This window comes from Lolium perenne, chromosome 5 (genome assembly GCF_019359855.2).
Source record: "Lolium perenne isolate Kyuss_39 chromosome 5, Kyuss_2.0, whole genome shotgun sequence".
NCBI lineage: Eukaryota > Viridiplantae > Streptophyta > Magnoliopsida > Poales > Poaceae > Lolium > Lolium perenne.
Window position 1 is genome coordinate 5,155,976 of NC_067248.2, and position 17,756 is coordinate 5,173,731.

The 17,756-nt window shown below is 46.5% G+C and overlaps 2 protein-coding genes across 2 annotated transcripts; both read left to right on the forward strand.

Annotated features, from left to right (window-relative positions):
• Positions 1-5,232: 5,232 nt before the first annotated feature.
• Positions 5,233-11,174, forward strand: LOC127326361 (CSC1-like protein RXW8). Its single transcript, XM_051353234.2, has 11 exons — positions 5,233-5,303; positions 6,230-6,594; positions 6,895-7,041; positions 7,584-7,647; positions 7,736-7,945; positions 8,341-8,538; positions 8,634-8,932; positions 9,253-9,529; positions 9,713-9,988; positions 10,206-10,439; positions 10,583-11,174. Exons 2-11 carry the CDS (start codon positions 6,314-6,316, stop codon positions 10,898-10,900), a joined length of 2,304 nt encoding a protein of 767 aa, XP_051209194.1. The 5' UTR covers positions 5,233-5,303; positions 6,230-6,313; the 3' UTR covers positions 10,901-11,174.
• Positions 11,175-11,592: 418 nt separating this feature from the next.
• On the forward strand, positions 11,593-12,991 carry LOC127326331 (uncharacterized). Its single transcript, XM_051353206.1, has 2 exons — positions 11,593-12,322; positions 12,409-12,991. Exons 1-2 carry the CDS (start codon positions 11,631-11,633, stop codon positions 12,752-12,754), a joined length of 1,038 nt encoding a protein of 345 aa, XP_051209166.1. The 5' UTR covers positions 11,593-11,630; the 3' UTR covers positions 12,755-12,991.
• The last annotated feature ends 4,765 nt before the right edge of the window (positions 12,992-17,756 follow it).

Consider the following 17,756-nt stretch of genomic DNA (forward strand, 5'->3'; position numbering starts at 1 on the left):
CAGGGACAAATAGCAGCAGATCATACTGTTTAGATCTACTGCTATGTACACTCCACTGGGGAGGCATCACAGTAGCAGATCTAAAAGCAGCAGAAGCCACCAAGTAGTTTAACACAAGTACATCAAGCTATTTTCCTAGCTTGCATAGCCAGAAACCATCCAACTTAACCACTGACAGTACAACTCCAACCAGTAACCACACTTGCAATTCAAACCAAATTAATTCAAATCATTTTCCTAGTTAATTCAACTAGGAATCATCACTAGCATATATTCACTGTCAAATTGGACAGCTACAAAATCATATAACCAGTGATAGGGAGCAATACCAATTCAGAGATATAAAATAGCATCACTGGATATGTAGCACAAATGCACATCTATCAAGCTTGGCATACTCAGAATGATTCAAAGTAATCAATAAGCCACCAGCAAGGCATCTAGCCACAACAAGCTATCAATTAAGCCCAATCATATTTAACCAGAAATAATTAGACAGAAGCTACACATGCTTTGGATGACTAATCCATCCAAAAAGGAAGCATTTCACTTCACATATGAATTACTAATCTTATGCAGTATATGTAGTAATTGTAGGCATCATATTAAGCACAAGTATGGAGCAGTAGTAATGGTGCAGCCAAACACTATATCCATGAACAGAGAAGGGAGAGGTGTAGCTCACTGTGAGTGGAGTAGAGAGTAGGAGCAGTAGGTGACGCCGAGCTTGCGTCCACGACGTCGTGGTCGAAGTGGAGGTCACGACACCACATCACCCTCACCAGTATCACCACCACAACACCATCCCCACACCAGCACCACCTCACCAGTTCATCAACAACACCTCACCAGCAGCTCCACCACCACTATCGCAGCATTACAGGCAGCAGAACTACTACACCCTCACCCAGCGGGAGCAGGCCGTAGCGAGCCAGCAGGGGCGCCAGGGTTGCAGCTACTGCTACCGTCCTGCCGGCGCCAAGTAGAAATCGTGGAGGATGACGAGAAAGCCGTGCTCATCGTCGAGTAGCGGCCGGGAACAGCAGCCGGAGCACGTCGGTGACCTAGCCAGGATGGGCTAGAGTTTCATGGACGCGCGCGTGGCGGATTTAGGGGGCGTCGTGGCGGCGACTGGTGAAGGAGAAGTCGCGGCGGAGCCACGTCGGCAGATGGCGACGCTGGAAGCGGCCGGCGATGGCCGGACATACGGGAGGCAGAGCTAGGGTTTCAGAGTCGGGGCGACCGCTAGAGACCACGAAGATCAAATCGACAGGGGAAGGTGGTAGAGCTCGTCGAGGAGAGCAAAAGCCCCATCACGATGGTACCGAGGTTGGCCGGGAACGGCCGGGGGCGGGCGGCGACGCCACAGGGGCTTGGTGGTCGCGAGAGAGAAAGAGAGGTGGGGGTCGTGTGCGTGCGTGTGAGAGGGGTGAGCGAGAGCTGGGTCGGGTCGGGTTGAACTTGACCATGTCGGGCACTACTGGGCCAGCCCATTAAACTGGGTCCGACTGGATCAAATGGGCTCTGCCCATCCTATTCTTTTAGGATGTATTTTTAGAACAATTCTCTAAGTAAATAAAGTGATAAGAAAAGCCAAATAAAAAAATATATAATAATAACTTCTGAACAAAATATTTTTAAAAACAAAGTACAAGAAAATTAAAATTAAAATAAATAGTAACCATTTAATAGATGAAGGAAACACTAAATGTTGTCAATTAAACCAAATCAGTATTTAGCTTAAATATCATTTTCTTTAAGTAATAAGAAAATAAGAAAAATGTTAAAAACTAATATTATTTTTCATAGTCAAAAGTTATTTATTTACTTCAACCTTTCTAGTCAACAAATTATTATTTTAAAATTTAATAACAACCATAGAGTCCTAAATCCTAAATTAAAACTCTAAATACTATCCAACTTAATTATTAAACCTTTTAAAATTAATAAAATGTTAAGTCCATAATTTTTTTTCAAAGTAATTAATCACTTTAACTCCATTGCCAATTATTATTTTAAAAATGATATCACAATTTAGGAACCTAGTTTTAATATGAGTAAGAACTTTGATCTCATCATTTCATGTGGTAATCCTAAATTGTTTTCAACTCTAAAACCCTAGTTATTTATCACATATGATCATATGATTTGCACCCTTACCCATAGGTTCATCCTAAGAGAATGAATAAATGTTCATGATCTACTAAAATAAAACCAGGCCAATTCATATGAGATCATCATTTCATGTCTTTATTTTGAATAAACCTTATATAACCAACTAGTGCCACCTAGGGTAAACCCTAGCTTGTTACTCTCATAGTAACACCATTGATCACCAATCCTCAATACCACACCATTGGAATCAACCTTAACCATCATGTCTTAGTAGAACTATGGTGATCAACCATAATACCAACCTTGTGTAGTAATTCACATCATATGCTCCTACTTAACTAAACTCTACTTGAGGATGATAAACCACCTAGCTTAGAAACCCATTATTGATTACTTAGTGAAGCAACTGTGAAAGCATAGTCAACCCTAATAGTTAACTCATGGAACCATCTTGATAACCATCCTTTGATATGATACCCTATGGTCAACCATAGTAGCAACCATGCATAGTAGTTTAAATTGTTGTCCATGTTTAAATAAAACATGTCTATACTTGCTGCATATGGACCCATTCTACCTAAGCACCAACTAGTCCCTATTAGTGAACTAAAAGAATCCAATAGTAAACCCTAGAAGCACATAGCTCCTATTTGTAGTAATTCTGGTTCTTTATTAAACATGTTCTTCAAAAGTTATTCTTTTGAAGTAGATATCAAGCAAACCATAGAAGCCAATAGTTCTTACTGGAAATACTTCTTATTTATTATGTAACTTGTTCTTCAAGAGTTATTCTTTTGAAGTACATAATAAATAATCATCAACCATGCACTGTGGAACTTAAAACTGACAACTGCTCTTTACATATTATTCAACTACAATTCCTTTGTGTGTATGCTTGTTATGATGCATTATATCACTTGTTTATGATATTAATATAACCAAACCCTAATAAGAACTTTGTTTGAGAACCATTCTAAAAGTGCAACATACCCTAAAGAAAATCTTTACAACTCACCCAATCCAAAATCATTGAGGTTAGGTTACGCTCGGGGCGATTGCATCTCATACTATGCATTATAGCATCTTTGCAAGTTCTTTAAACATTGTCCTTACCGGACGATGATGGTATTTCAAAATTTGGAGTTATCACGTATCGAAGCTTTTGCCTGCATAATCTTGCAATCAAGAAAGGCAAGTTCATCGCTTGCTCATGTCATTTGATTATTTTTATCAAACTATATGCAAAGTACTATACTTATCACTCATGCATTGAAAAGCAAAATATTATTTTACAATTATGAATATGACTATGTGGTGGGCAATGGAACCATGGTATGTGTTGATGGTGGAGGTTCCATTGCAAGGGTACTACTCATCTAGGATTATTCACCAATGCCGTCTAGTGATTCTAGCGCCGTACATATCGCGTTAACCATGAGATCTATAATGGCTCTGGGGAAGTCAGATGTATCTTTTTCCTTCTGCATATCAACGGACTTGATAGAGCCTGGCTGGGTGTTGCGAGAACACTGCAGCGGTTGGGAAATCCTTTAAAATCCCCATCCTTGTGGATGAGAGCGCCCTACCGTCTATGGTGGATTGTCCATAGCACATCGTGGGTAAAGCCGTATGATCGGGAGATGTCTACCGGGGATGTGCGGATGGACAAAAGAGTGGGTATGCAGGGTCGCGGAGAAGGCAGTGATTGGCTTGGTTCTTATACTGGGCCTCACACCAAGAAAGTGTGGACGAGGCTCATGACTCGGTTGGCAACAAGGATAAGTTCTCTTATGGGAAAAGTAACGCACATCTGCAGAGTGTATTGAATTGTGGCTGTCACTCCCTGTTCCGGGAAGGAAACTACGAACGCGGCAGGAAAGGAGCTCCATGAAGTTCTGGTCAACCTGTGAAGACTCGCGGGCATAGTTTTCAGAATAAAATAAACCTTTTGAAGAAATGTTTACGAAAACTTGCATTCGCCTATGACTTTCTGGTCTGTGGCTGTACCTAGTGCATGATACACCTATTTCCTATAATGAACTTGCTGAGTACGCTCGTACTTATCCCCTCCCTATTGAACCCCCTTCTTAGATCCAAGTCACCGAAGGAGAAACTACCGCGGAACTCGAGGACAAAGGAGTCAACTGCAACAAGACGAAGAATCCAATCAATGAAGTCAGTGGAGTCAACTTCTGCATCAGCTAGAGTGGAAACCTAGACTAGTAATAGAAGGGAACCTTTTCCCTGAACGTAGCACCTAAGTAGCTAGAGTTCTGTAGCAAGTCAAGTATCTCTAGATCTAAAGTTAGCAATAAGTTAGACTACGAGTTGTTCTTTTGAAGCTTTATTTAAAGTTTCACCTCACTGTAAAGGAGGAGGCTGTGTTGATCTTCTGTAAACAGTTCGTGTATCTTTCTATAGACATGCCTTGGGCTCGCATATGTTTCCGTTGTACCACTCTGAGGGATGTAATACGAGTGGAACGGTGTTTTCACTTGTGTTTTGTCAACGACTTGCGTACTACACCATGCATGCAGTGGTATGCTGGGTCACCGTAGAGATGAACCCAATCCAGAATATCCTGAACCGTAAAAGAAAACACCTATACCAAAATGAATATTATTGCACTGATGAAACGTGTGCCCCCGCACGCGTGGCTCGATCTTGGCCGTTGGCCTTCAATCAAACGGTTGCTGCAGATGTGGGGATTCGGGTCCGGTCCGGCCAACGTGGCGACCTGCTGCCGCCGGACGCGTCACTGCCAGTGGGGTCCCTCGCGAACCAGCACACACCACGTTGTTGCTTACCAAAAAGAGAGTAGTAGATGGACTTCCGAGGAAAAAGAGAAGCAAAACTCCCGACTTCAAATCCATCAACCTCAGCGAGCGACAGCACACACAACGGAGGTCGGCCGCCGCTCCAATCGCCGGCTACGCGCCTCGACACCCCCCCCCCCCTCTCCCTCCCTCCCTCCATCGCGTCGCCATTGCCGCCGCGCTCCTCGAGGTGCGGCTCTCTCCCGCCGACGCTTCCGGTCAGCCTGGTTTCGCCATCTTCTGATTCTGCTGCTCGCTTTGATGCTGCAGGAGCTTCTGCGCCGGGAGGTCGACGCCATCCGGCGGCTGCTCGCTCCCTTGCTTGGTTCCACCTTCCTGAGTGCGCGCGTGCGGGCTCCCGTCGTGCCGGAGGTAACCGATTTCGCCTCCTCCTATGTATGTGCTCTGCTAATTTTCAGTTCGTCAGATTGGATTCCAGTTCGCGCAACAATCCGCCGGTTCTTTTCGGTTACTTTCTACTTGTTCCATAAGAATAATGAGTTCCCTCCCCGGTTTTCATTCGCACCCCACCATTACGTCCCGTCCTCGATCGGTTCCCAAGTTCGGAACCTTGATTCTGCAGTTTACATATGTATTCCGTTGTATTTACGTCTTAGATTAGTTATTGCGGAATACTAGCCTGTTGTTGCTGGTGCGGGCACGCAAACCAATCCCCCGCAGATCGAATCTGCCCTACCTGTTGCCGCCAACTAAACCGGACAGCTCGGATCCGTCCAACTACACTTTGCAGCGATGCTGCTGACGGGCGGTGATCCTCCACCAATCCTATCTGGAAATTTTGTACTAGTACGGCCAAGCTTTATCTGGGCACGAGAGTTCCCCTCATGAGCATACCAACTTTGCAAACCCACTTTGCAATTATTTATAGAACCTGCCAAAATTGTACAATTGCCACTACCAATGCTCCAATTCAGTCAGGGCTAGTTTGTGGTTGCATTGCTTCGCCCTCAGATTCTATATCTATTGCTTACTTATATATGGGAGTCTTTGGTAATTCCAGCAAGATATGTTGCTACTACTCGAGAAAAAAGGACTCCAACGAACTGATACAGCCTACAGTAGAAATACACATGTGCTACCACCGCGATGCTAAACACAGCCTAATCCATGCTTCTTTTGTCTTCTTCCACTTACACACAAAGTATAACTGCCTCCATTTGGGATCTGATGTAAATGGGGCAAACTTGTGGAGCACATTTCGAATGCCACCGTACAGTTTCCAGTTCGGTCTGTAGGCTAAATGCGCGATATCTGACTTCATCTTCCTGTACCTGTAGGCGCTGAGGTCATCAAGGATCATGCTTCTGGGTGTTGTTAGATGACACATGCTGTGCTGTGGGTGACTGGCTCGGTAGGAAGCCATGAAGATCAGCGCGCTCCTCACCTCTGCGGGCATCAACGTCGGGCTCTGCGTGCTCTTCCTGTCGCTCTACTCTGTTCTCAGGAAGCAGCCGGCCAACATCAGGGTCTACTTCGGCCGGAGGATTTCCGAGGACCATAGCCGGCTCCGAGGGGCTTTCATTTTGGAGAGGTTTGTCCCGTCGGCGGGCTGGATCGTGAAAGCCCTGCAGTGTGCTGAGGAGGACCTCTTGGCAGCTGCGGGGTTGGATGCTGTGGCTTTCAATCGGATGCTAGTGTTCAGGTAACACCCGGTTTCGTCTTCACATCCATGCGTCCCTTTCGTATCATAATTCTGTTGGTTCGAACTTAGAAGACGTCCACATCTGATTGGTGAGCTTGTTAGCATGTGCATGTGATCTGAATCAGTAGGAGGCGAAAACTTGCAACTCTGGCAGCTGCCTTTATGATAGCACTTCTTTTCATAATGTTACGCAGAATCGTAGATCAGTTCTGTTTATTGTTCTCTGTTAGGCTCCTTTTTTTCTACCAGTTTAACCTCACAATCCAAAATTTTCTCACTTGTACATTCGCTTTTCTGCAGCATACGCATCTTTTCCCTAGCGGCCCTTCTGTGTGTGCTTGGAATTCTTCCACTGAATTATTTTGGACAGAATATACAACATCATCGGGTTCCTTCAGAACAATTGGATATCTTCACAATTGGGAATGTGGAAGTGCAATCAAGATGGTGAGCTGAACAATTTATTTTAAGTGTATCATAAGGTGGTTTTGTCAAGGTTGAATTTGTGGTATGATGCATTGATTATTGGTATTTATAGTGCGCTGAGCTTCCGTACACCCCCCTTACAAAAATTATCTAGTTAGTGTGTAGGTTCACTTCTTTTGGTTTGTATCTACTCTACTTTAAAAGTGTCTAAAACATCTTATATTAGTGCACGGGGGGAGTAGTATAGAACTGAGGAAATATCCTCAACAAGCAAAAAAGGCTAAATTAGAATACATGTATCATGTATGTACAGATCTATATTGCAAGTAAGGGTAAGATAGTGCACAACAAACTATTTAGTGCGAACCATAATTATTAGGATGTCGTGTGCCATGCTCTAGCTGTGGAAAACCAAAGGCCAAGAAAACAGGGATTTATGTGTAGAATCTGAACACACCGCTCATTAGATACAGCGTATTTCTCCACTCTACAAGACATGAGAAAATTACCTGGTAGCACTAGACGTTATTCTGTATTAATTTTATGTTCTGATTGCATTGCAGGCTTTGGGTTCATTGTTTAGTTCTCTACATAATATCTGGAGTAGCTTGCATTCTCCTATATCTTGTAAGTTCTTTGCTCACAGATAGTACAGAGTATTATATATCCTCATATTGAGAAGCACAGCTAATGTTGTCTCTACTCGATCTGATAGGAGTACAGGCACATTGCTAGGCTGAGGCTCCTGCACCTTAAACGTGCAACACCCAATCCAGGCCAATTTACTGTGCTTGTTCGTGGAATACCAAAGAAAACAAAAGAATCATGTAGCAGTGATGTTGATGATTTCTTCACCAAGTATCATGCATCAAGTTACCTATTCCACCAAGTTGTTTACAAAGTTGGGAAAGTTCAGAAGATAATGGTAAGCAATTCTCATACAATATTTCTATTTGTTGGGAGGACGGGGTGACAAAGAATGCAACATACTTGCTAAGGTACTATTTTTGTGATTTAATGTTCTTAGTCTGGGGTTTTTTTTTTGCAGCTCAATAATCACTATGGTTATAAGGGATAGATATTTATGATACTACACATTCATTATACGATTTTTTTTCTTATCCATGAAAGTGACATGATCTGAAATTCTTGGAGTTAGATTTATGCTTTTTTATCTGCAAAGGTATTTGTGATATTGCATATTCCTATTCTTGGAATTAGTGAATTGATCTCAAATCATTTGTTTGGATCTGTAACTTTTATCTGCATATGAGTAGTTTGCTTTCTGATTTTTTAGTAAAACTGTTTAATATGCTGCAGACTGGTGCGAAGAAGGCATGTAGAAAGTTGAAACAATTCACGGACACTACGGTAGATCAGAGCTGCAAAGCGGGTACATACCGGTGTTGTCTTTGTGGAGCTTCTTCGAATTCATTCCAGTTGTTGCCCACTGATGATGTTGTACAGAGCAGTGGGAAAACTGACCTGAAAGATTCTACCTTGATCACAGATAATGAGGTCCGCTTAGTAATCTAGCAGACATTAATTCTTTTATTGCAATTCATCAATAAGTCAGTGTGAATTAGTGATTATAACTGTGGAACTATACACAGGAATGTGCTGCTGCTTTTGTATTTTTCAAAACACGGTATGGAGCACTTGTTGCATCAAAAGTACTTCAGACATCGAACCCTACGAAGTGGGTTACTGATCTAGCTCCAGAACCAGATGATGTGTATTGGTCAAACATTTGGCTTCCCTACAAGCAGCTTTGGATTCGACGGATAGCTACGCTTCTCGGATCTATTGTTTTTATGATCTTATTTCTGGCACCGGTGGCATTTATACAAGGTCTAACGGAGCTGGAGCATTTGCAGCAGAAGCTTCCTTTCCTTAATGGGTTATTGACGAAGTAAGTACCAACATTGTTCTGGAACTGAACTCTAGTAGTACTCCCTCCGTCTAAAAATAGGTGCCTCACTTTTGTCTAGATACGGATGTATCTAGATGCATTTTAGCTAGAGATCTCATTTAGATTTAAAACTTAAACGGTATGCAAAATTGTTGATATTTAAACTGATCAACACATTCTAGTTTGGTGTATCTTGTGCTTTCAGATTCTTGAGGCACCATTCAGCATAGACATATGGCCTTTGTTTCACCATTCAGCATAGAGATGTTGCCTTTTGTTCATTTGTAGGTGGCTTCTATTGACTTATCTTTCGTGTGCAGGAAATACATGATCCAGCTAGTAACTGGATACCTTCCCAGTGTTATCCTGCAAATATTTCTGTACACCGTTCCACCAATAATGATGTTATTTTCTACATTGGAGGGGCCTACATCTCACAGTGAAAGGAAAAGGAGTGCTTGCTGTAAAGTGCTGTACTTCTATATTTGGAATGTATTCTTTGTTAATGTCGTATCTGGGACCGTCATAAAGCAATTGAATTTTTTCACAAGCCCGAAGGACATCCCTGTTGAGCTCGCTAAGGTTATACCTGTGCAGGTAAATCAAGTCTAAAGTCTAACTCTATCCTGGTCTTGATGCTGCAGAAATACCATTTTGCTTTGGAAAGATCAGTCGTTTTATATTCACAAAAGAGATGTTTGTTGCAAAGTATTACTATATTTATCCTTTCTAAGAATTGCTGTTAATACGTGGCTGCTATTAACTCTGTTTTCATTTTAGGCTACCTTCTTCGTCACCTATGTTCTGACTTCAGGGTGGGCCAGTTTGTCATCTGAGCTTATGCAACTCTTTGGTCTGATATGGAACTTTATAAGGAAATATATTCTGAGAATGAAAGAAGATACGGAGTTTGTGCCCTCATTTCCCTATCATACAGAAGTACCAAAAGTTTTGTTGTTTGGACTATTGGGCTTCACATGCTCTGTGCTGGCACCCTTGATCTTACCTTTCCTGCTGGTGTACTTCTTCCTTGGTTATGTCGTCTACCGCAACCAGGTGAGAAACTAGGGATGGTGAAGTCCAAAACAGTTATTTTGTTCCATTTTACCTTTGTAGAACACACCTGTGTTGTAGCTATAGGTGAACATCGTGTAGTAGCTTTACATTGCTATTCTCGTGAATATAAAATACTAAGAAACATGAAGTACAATTCTTGTCAGCGAATGCATGATCTTGCCAGTTATAGATACTGATAATCTTTATATGTTTTCAGCTACTGAATGTGTACCGCACAAGATATGACACGGGTGGTCTCTACTGGCCAATTGCACACAACACAGTGATATTCTCTCTCGTGCTCACCCAGATTATCTGCCTCGGCGTATTTGGGCTCAAAGAATCACCGGTAGCTGCGGGCTTCACCATACCTCTTATCATCCTTACTCTGCTGTTCAATCAATACTGCAGAAAACGACTTCTTCCACTGTTCAAAACATTTCCAGCGCAGGTTGGTATTACTTCTGTAATGGCCTATAGTGATTGAACCCAGGTGTGCTGTAAAACTAGGAAATAACCCAGGACTAGAGTCAGTTGTGGTGCCTTGTGAGTTCTTTTCACTTTTTTGTTGATCGCGATGTTTGGACCGTGCAGGATCTAATCGACATGGACAGGGAGGACGAGCGGTCAGGAAGAATGGAGCACATTCACGGCCGACTCCATACTGCGTATTGCCAGTTCCCTGACACTGAAGACATACAGCTGGAGAAAATTCAGATTGATGGGAATGGTGGGGAGAAAAACTGTAGCCCTGGCGAGTCCAAGGGCAAAGAAACCCGCGAGGAACAGCAGCCCAGAAGGGATGAACTGTCTCACCCAACGCTGAAGGGACTCCCTGTTAGCCGTCTTCAGAATGCTGTGAGATCCATCACTTTCCTCATTAGATTGCAGAAAAGAGGTTTATCGCGATAACAAAACCGGATAACTAACTGACTGACTCTCCACGTGCCGACTCATGTAAATGTATAGATAGCAACACTGGTCATACGAGTATAGAGGAACTGGGTTTTAGGTAGGAACATATAGATAAGTGGAGCATCATTATACGTGTAGACATGCATGACTTGTATGGTTTCATGCCTGGTTGGTTAGCTCTGTCCATGGTGTGTGCACCTTTGTTAAATGAACTTGAATCATATTTGTCAAGAATCACGTGGTATCATTTTTGTATTTGGTGGCAGCTCTTGACATTTAGCATTGAGACAATATCTCTTTGCTGTTGGGAAGCATATTCTCATCATTCTACTAGGCAGCCCTAAAAATAAATTCAGGGGGAATTTCTATTGAGTTGTCCATCCTTAGCCTCGCTGATCTCAGAGAGTTTCTCTCTCTCTCGCTTCTTGTTTGGACTAATATTTTTACTGCTCCTTGCACAAAGGCCAAAAAGGAAATGAGTTTTGCTGCTGTCAGTGCATATCTGATTACATTCCAATTGTAAACGACCATCATTTTTGAAAGGTACAACGGCCATCGTTTCTTTACATATTTTAGGACGTCCATTGTTGGTAACACTACGGTTTGGCCCAAGAATAGCATTGGCCACTAATCCACAGCGAAAATAGCATCTCTCTCACCTTCCAATTTTCCGTCTACAAAACCACGCATCAATTAGCAAAAACTAAGCGCAAAAGGTTGAGCAACCATGCACGCCGAAAAGCTCGTACCGGCGGTGATCGCCGCCGTAGCCGTGGCGTGCCTGCTATTCGCTGGCCGCGCCCATGGCCTGGAGGGATACGTTCCGGCGGCGGCGAGCCAGCAGCAGGTGGAGGAACCCCTCGCCATTAACAAGAACGACGAGTTCCTCCCGCAGCCGGAGGTGATGCCGGTGCCCACCCAGCTGTTCAGGAGGCCGGGCTTCGCCGTGTACGCCCCGCAGAGGGAGGAGGCGACGACGCAGCCGGGCGCCGACGCCAACCTCGCCGGGTCGTTAGACGGTTACTTCCGGCAGCCAACGATGACCGAGCCTGAGCCGGCGGCAGAAATAACGACCGAGCCGGAGGCGGAGCCAGCGCCCGAGACCACGAAGCCAGAGCCAGAGGATGAGCCGGCGGCACCGGCAATGGCGACCAAGCGAGAGCCGGTTACACCCACGGCGCCAGGGCAGGGAGACTTTTACCGCACCGGAGAGACGCCGACCTCGCCTGAGCCGCCCGCGAAGCCCTCTTCTCCGTCCAGCGATGACAAGAGCTCGTACAGCGGCGGCGGCGGTGGCGGCGACAACAAGCAGGTGGACGACGACGGCGAGCCGGTGGACGGGCTGAGCCCCAAGGCCATCGACAACATCCTCAAGGAGCACAACGCGTTCCGCGCCCAGGAGGGCGAGCGCCCTCTCACGTAAGACCTCTGCATTGCATGGCCGGCGACGTACGGAGACGACGGCACCACCCATTAATAACTCCGGCGGGTGCATGTAAGTGCAGGTGGAACACGACGGTGGCCAAGTACGCGCAGCAGTACGCGGAGCAGCGCAAGGGGGACTGCGCGCTGAAGCACTCGACGGGGCCGTACGGGGAGAACCTGATGTACGGGGACGGCAAGTCGTGGACGTGGCGGCACACCGTCGACGAGTGGAGCGAGGAGAAGAAGAACTACCACTACACCACCAACACCTGCGACGCCGGCAAGATGTGCGGCCACTACACGGCCGTGGTGTGGAAGGACACCACCAGCGTCGGATGCGGCCGCGTCACCTGCACCAGCGGCAACACCCTCATGGTCTGCAGCTACTACCCGCCGGGGAACTACGACGGCGAGAAGCCATACTAACTTTCCGATCATCGTCATCCATCTCTCTATTCCATGAAGAGGCCGGGGGCTTCCCCTTTTCGAAAACAATCTCTCTCTCATCAACACTAGCTCATGGTTAATTTATTTCAACATGCCGGAGCTACAACCGGCTTCTGACTTAATTGGTGTATAATTCTTCAAAAAAATGATGTACAATTTGTATCATAATTAGTACTTTCGACTCTCGGAGGGAAATCTATGCAACCACTTACCATTTTGTTCGTTTGGTCCGTATGCGGTGGCCGGTGAATATCGAAGAGGCTCAGGTTTGCGCCTGGTAGCTGCCCCAACGACGGCCCTTGTGTAGAAGGATAGAGAGGGAGAGAGATATGCGGAATATGTTGGATGTACTATTAAGCCCCATGGGCGAGTATATATAGATGTACAGGGATCATCTTGGAGTGCAAGGCAAGACACGAGAGTCCTATGAATCTCTATTCTAGACTATCCGTTTATACGTACACGGAATATATCTCTAACACTCCCTCGCAGTTGTAGCGGGAGCGTCGTGAACAACATGAACGACGTGGACGGTCAGACTGAGGCACAGGCGAGGTGGTAGCCCTTGTGCCGATGTCGAGGGAGCTGAGAGCGTGGGTGTTGCAACCTTGGTTGGGGTAGCCGCGCGAGGAGATGCCGTGGTCGATGTCGTGGTCGGGTGCCGGTGGCGAGGTAGCCGCACATGAAGCCGCGAGCGCATAGTGCGCGAGGAGAGTGACGGAGACGCGTCGAGGCAGTCGTGGAGATGGTCGATGCCGAAGTCGATGCAGTCTGAGTCGTCGAGGATGAGGTGCTGCCCTAGTTTTGCCAGAACTAGGCACACGTCGGGGACGAAGGCATACTCTGGTTTTGCCAGAACCGAGTACGCAAAGACGAAGTCGATGAAGGCGAGGCGTCGATCCGAGCTTGCCAGGCTCGGGGACGCGTCGGGGACGAAGGCACAGGCCGGTGGTGCCAATACCGGGCGTGCGAGGGCAGGGACCATCATGGACCATGCGCCAGTGTCAGGGGGACCAGCAGAGGAGGCCTCCAGACCGGTGGCGATACGCAGAGCGGCGAAGAGGGGGAGGTGCCGACGCAGTCCGCGGTTGTCGATGACGCTGGCGACGAGGTCGTGGTGGACGGAGACGTAGAAGGCGGCGATATCAGCGGTGGCCAGGAGTGGCCATGCTGGATGCCTAGACTGTAGAGGTGGTCGGCGAGGCCTGCAACGACCAGAAGTGGTAATGTAGGTTACCTGTGGAGGTGCGGCGGCGATACTCGAAGTAGGCGAGGAAGAACCCGATGGCTTGACGTAGACCTTGCGCTGACGGTGGCGACCTGCGCCGATGGGGCGGCGCGGTAGTAGCCTGGAACGTCGGTGCGCGGGGACGGCGAAGTAGACTGCGTGCAGCGACGTCTCGGCCCGAGGGGCCGGCGTAGCTGCTGGGCACGAGTCGATGCAGCGGCGGGAGGCCACCAGCAACGTACACGCCTTGGAAGGCGCGTCGGAGGCCGGTAGCATGGACCAAAGGCGGCGGCGCTGCGGCCCGAAGGGGCGATGCAGCAGCAACCCGTAGCTCGATCGGTGGTAGGCGCATGCTCGGGATGTGCTTGGCGGAGACGTGCGCACGGTCGGTTGATCAGACCGACGGCGGCGTTGTACGCGCCATGGCGTGGACGACGTGCCGCAGATTGGAGTCGTTGGCGACGTTGTCGGTGATGTCCCGGGCGATGACGGCGAAGACGGACCAGCGATGGAGACCACGCGGGCGAGACAGTGTGGCCGTGTGTGACGCGTGTGGCCGTGCCACGCGGTTGATGAAGATGGCCGGTGCAGTCGACGCAGAGGTTGGAGTAGAGGCGCGTGATGACGACGGCGGTGGGCGACTCAATCCGATCTATGATCGGCAAAACCAAAAAAGAAAACGCCGGTCGAGCGACCGGCGGCGCAAAAAGAAAACCAATCTACGGATTGGAAAAAAAGACTCGAGGGGCAGCGGATCAACAGATCGGCGGACGAACCCTCATACGGGTTGCGCGGTCCCCGCAGTAGATCATAGAGATCGACCTCCCCGGGGGCGGCGCGGCGCGGAAGCTTGGGTGGCGGCTAGGTTAGGATCGGCGCCGCTCTGATACCATGTAGAAAGATAGAGAGGGAGAGAGATATGCGGAATATGTTGGATGTATTATTGAGCCCCATGGGCGAGTATATATAGGCGTACAGGGATCATCTTGGAGTGCAAGGCAAGACACGAGAGTCCTATCTCTATCCTAGACTATCCGTTTATACGTACACGGAATATATCTCTAACAACTTGGTCTGCAAATCCGTGTCCACATTTTAAAGCAAAGTGAAAGGAAAAAATGGCAAACAATTCAAATTTAGTGGAACAAGATCTGGCCTTGCCAGCATACACGAAGTCCAAAATAATGTAGACACAATAAGTCCAAAATAATGTAGACACAAATGATAGTGCGCTCGAGTGAATCACACATCATGATCACAGATCATCTTCTTCTTCTCCAACCATGCACGCTAAGTTGGATCCATGGCGTTCAGTCAATGGGGAACGCCAATGGGGTTGCCATGAGCTTGGCCTCCTCGGTGAGTAGGGAGAGCTACAATTCCGTGCGCTTGTTGTAGGCGTTGATCTCTTTAACTGCGAGCTTCTTGTGTTGTATGTCAATGTAGCTCTTCACGGCCACTTCTTTTTCTCGACGCTTCCTCCCGTCCCTCTTCTCGCTTGCCACCTCCTTGTCGGCTAGGAATGTGTTGATCTCCACGACCGCTTGCGAGGAAGCATTGTGCTTGGCCTCCACCTTGGAGCTTGTCTGTCCCTTCGGCCTCTTTGATGCACTTGCCTTACTTGCGACGGAACCATCGGCATCGATGAAATTGAATTGCCCGAGCATTGCGTTGGCATCATAGGATGCATAGAGCTCGTGCCACTTGGGACGACCATATTGAAGTTCTTCACCTTATCGCAACCTTGAAGTGGGCCATAGCTTGAGTCATCAAGTCCGCAAAGCTAAGGCCACTGACTTTTCGCGTCTTCATCATGTTGTAGGCGGTGTTGAACTTGGTGCATTCTCTTGGATACAATTCCACCTTTTTGTGAGAGAGTGTTATAATCGAGATGCACAATAAACGAAGAACGAAAAGTAAAACACTACAGGGGACACGAGATTTTAACGTGGAAAACCCTTGCAACACACAAGGGAAAAACCACGGGCGCCAGCCAGCAAAACTTCACTATTTCGGTGGTGTTTACAAACGCCGTGGGTGTACAATGATGTGATGAAACCCTAGTGGCGGCTTACAGGGAATATATATAGACGGTGGCAACGCTTCGGCCCAAGCCTCCGGCGACGGGCCTCGCTCCGCTCGTCAAAAGTTAGCCTCCCTTCAGTATATGAATTTGGATCACAATATAACAGAGAGGCCTCACTCCGATCACTCATGAAAGGGTGATCACTAGTGCTTATGCTCGCGGAAGTAGTTTTAGATCTTCCTCCAATGTGCCACCCTTTTGTTGGGAACCACAAATTAGATATTGTCCAATCTCCATCCACGCCTTACAAAGGCACATGTCCTCGAGCTTGGTGTAGCCTCCGGCCCTTTTGTCCTAAGATCACTTAGGCAAGACTTCCAGTATTCATTTAATTGTTGTGTTACCAGACCAATGTTTTCTTGTGTAAGGTTGTGTATCGATGATTGGAGATAAGCCTAGGCTTGAGGTTCCTCGTGCAGCAGCTGTGCGTTAGTAGATGAGATTTAAAAGATAAAGTGAAGCACCCATGTACAATATCATAGTCAAGGTAAAGGATGCAATATTGATGTGGGTGAGGCTTCCTAATGTGCACTGTGATACCGCGTGCCGTGGCTTTCACGGATCAAGTTTCCACCCCGAATTCCTTTGCATGCCGCGTGGAGTCGTGGTATTAAGATAAATTAGACAATTGCTTTAAATTTTGTGATGTCACCGTTACTCCCTAGATGTTAACCGCACTATTGAATCGTACTGTCACCTGAGCATAGTGTGGAATCATGCAACTTAACTGTACTCAAACCTTAATATGTTTAGTCATTTAATGGTCTCGTTGGTTTGGGTACCTGTGAAACCTTCAAGATCGAGATGAACAGATCTAAGACATAAAATAAATCTCTACTCCCGCATTGCACAATATCCCATAAGAAGTTAGATGTTATGAGGATTAGGCCTCAACCCATAACACACTTGCACTACTCACACGTAGTTGGATCAACAATAGTAACCTTGTATAACAAATCTCAAAGAGATGAATGATGATTATTACAATGACGCCAATCATGCATCAAATCTATATGGAGAGGGGATGAAGATGGTGTTGATGTCGATGAAGCATTGAAGCCTATAGCAGTGGCTTCGAGGTTTTGGTGGAGATGATATCTGATCTGGCAGCGGAATAGGGTTTTTCTCTGCGTGTGTTCGTTCAATGCCTAGGGTCCCTTCACTTTTTATATTGAGTTTGATGAGGCGGAGCCACCAACACATGGTACAGTCAGGACAAACGGTGGGCCTCGCTATATAAGTGATTTTAAGTGTTCCATGAGATGTCTCGCTACCCTGGTTGACTTGGTGTTGACTCCAGCCCATGATTTTTCGTTAAATGCCCTTGATATTTTCGTGATTTCTCCCATTTCTGCACAAAACAAATAAAATAGAGGATTTGCACATCTTGACATTGATTAGCATTTATTAGTGGGTCTGGGAAGATATTCGATGTATATTGTAACTAGATATGCCGGTTAGATGGAGATAATGTGATCGTTTTCACGAGACATCAACGAGGTGATGTGATCATCGACCAATGAGTCATGTTGGTGGAGCTAGAGTCTAATGAAAGATTTCACTCGGCTTAGGGATGGGAATACATCACAATTATGCGCAGATTCGAAGCCTATTTTAGTGGGAAAGCGAAATGCACGTTGTTCGGACTGGAGCTTAAGGCTCGAGGG

Bases quoted from the DNA above. Each gene is read 5' to 3' on its own strand.
- LOC127326331 (XM_051353206.1), top strand. From the start codon at position 11,631: ATGCACGCCGAAAAGCTCGTACCGGCGGTGATCGCCGCCGTAGCCGTG. The intron at 12,323-12,408 runs GTAAGACCTCTG...ATGTAAGTGCAG, and splicing joins GAGGGCGAGCGCCCTCTCAC to GTGGAACACGACGGTGGCCA.
- LOC127326361 (XM_051353234.2), top strand. From the start codon at position 6,314: ATGAAGATCAGCGCGCTCCTCACCTCTGCGGGCATCAACGTCGGGCTC. The intron at 6,595-6,894 runs GTAACACCCGGT...GCTTTTCTGCAG, and splicing joins AATCGGATGCTAGTGTTCAG to CATACGCATCTTTTCCCTAG. The intron at 9,989-10,205 runs GTGAGAAACTAG...ATATGTTTTCAG, and splicing joins ATGTCGTCTACCGCAACCAG to CTACTGAATGTGTACCGCAC.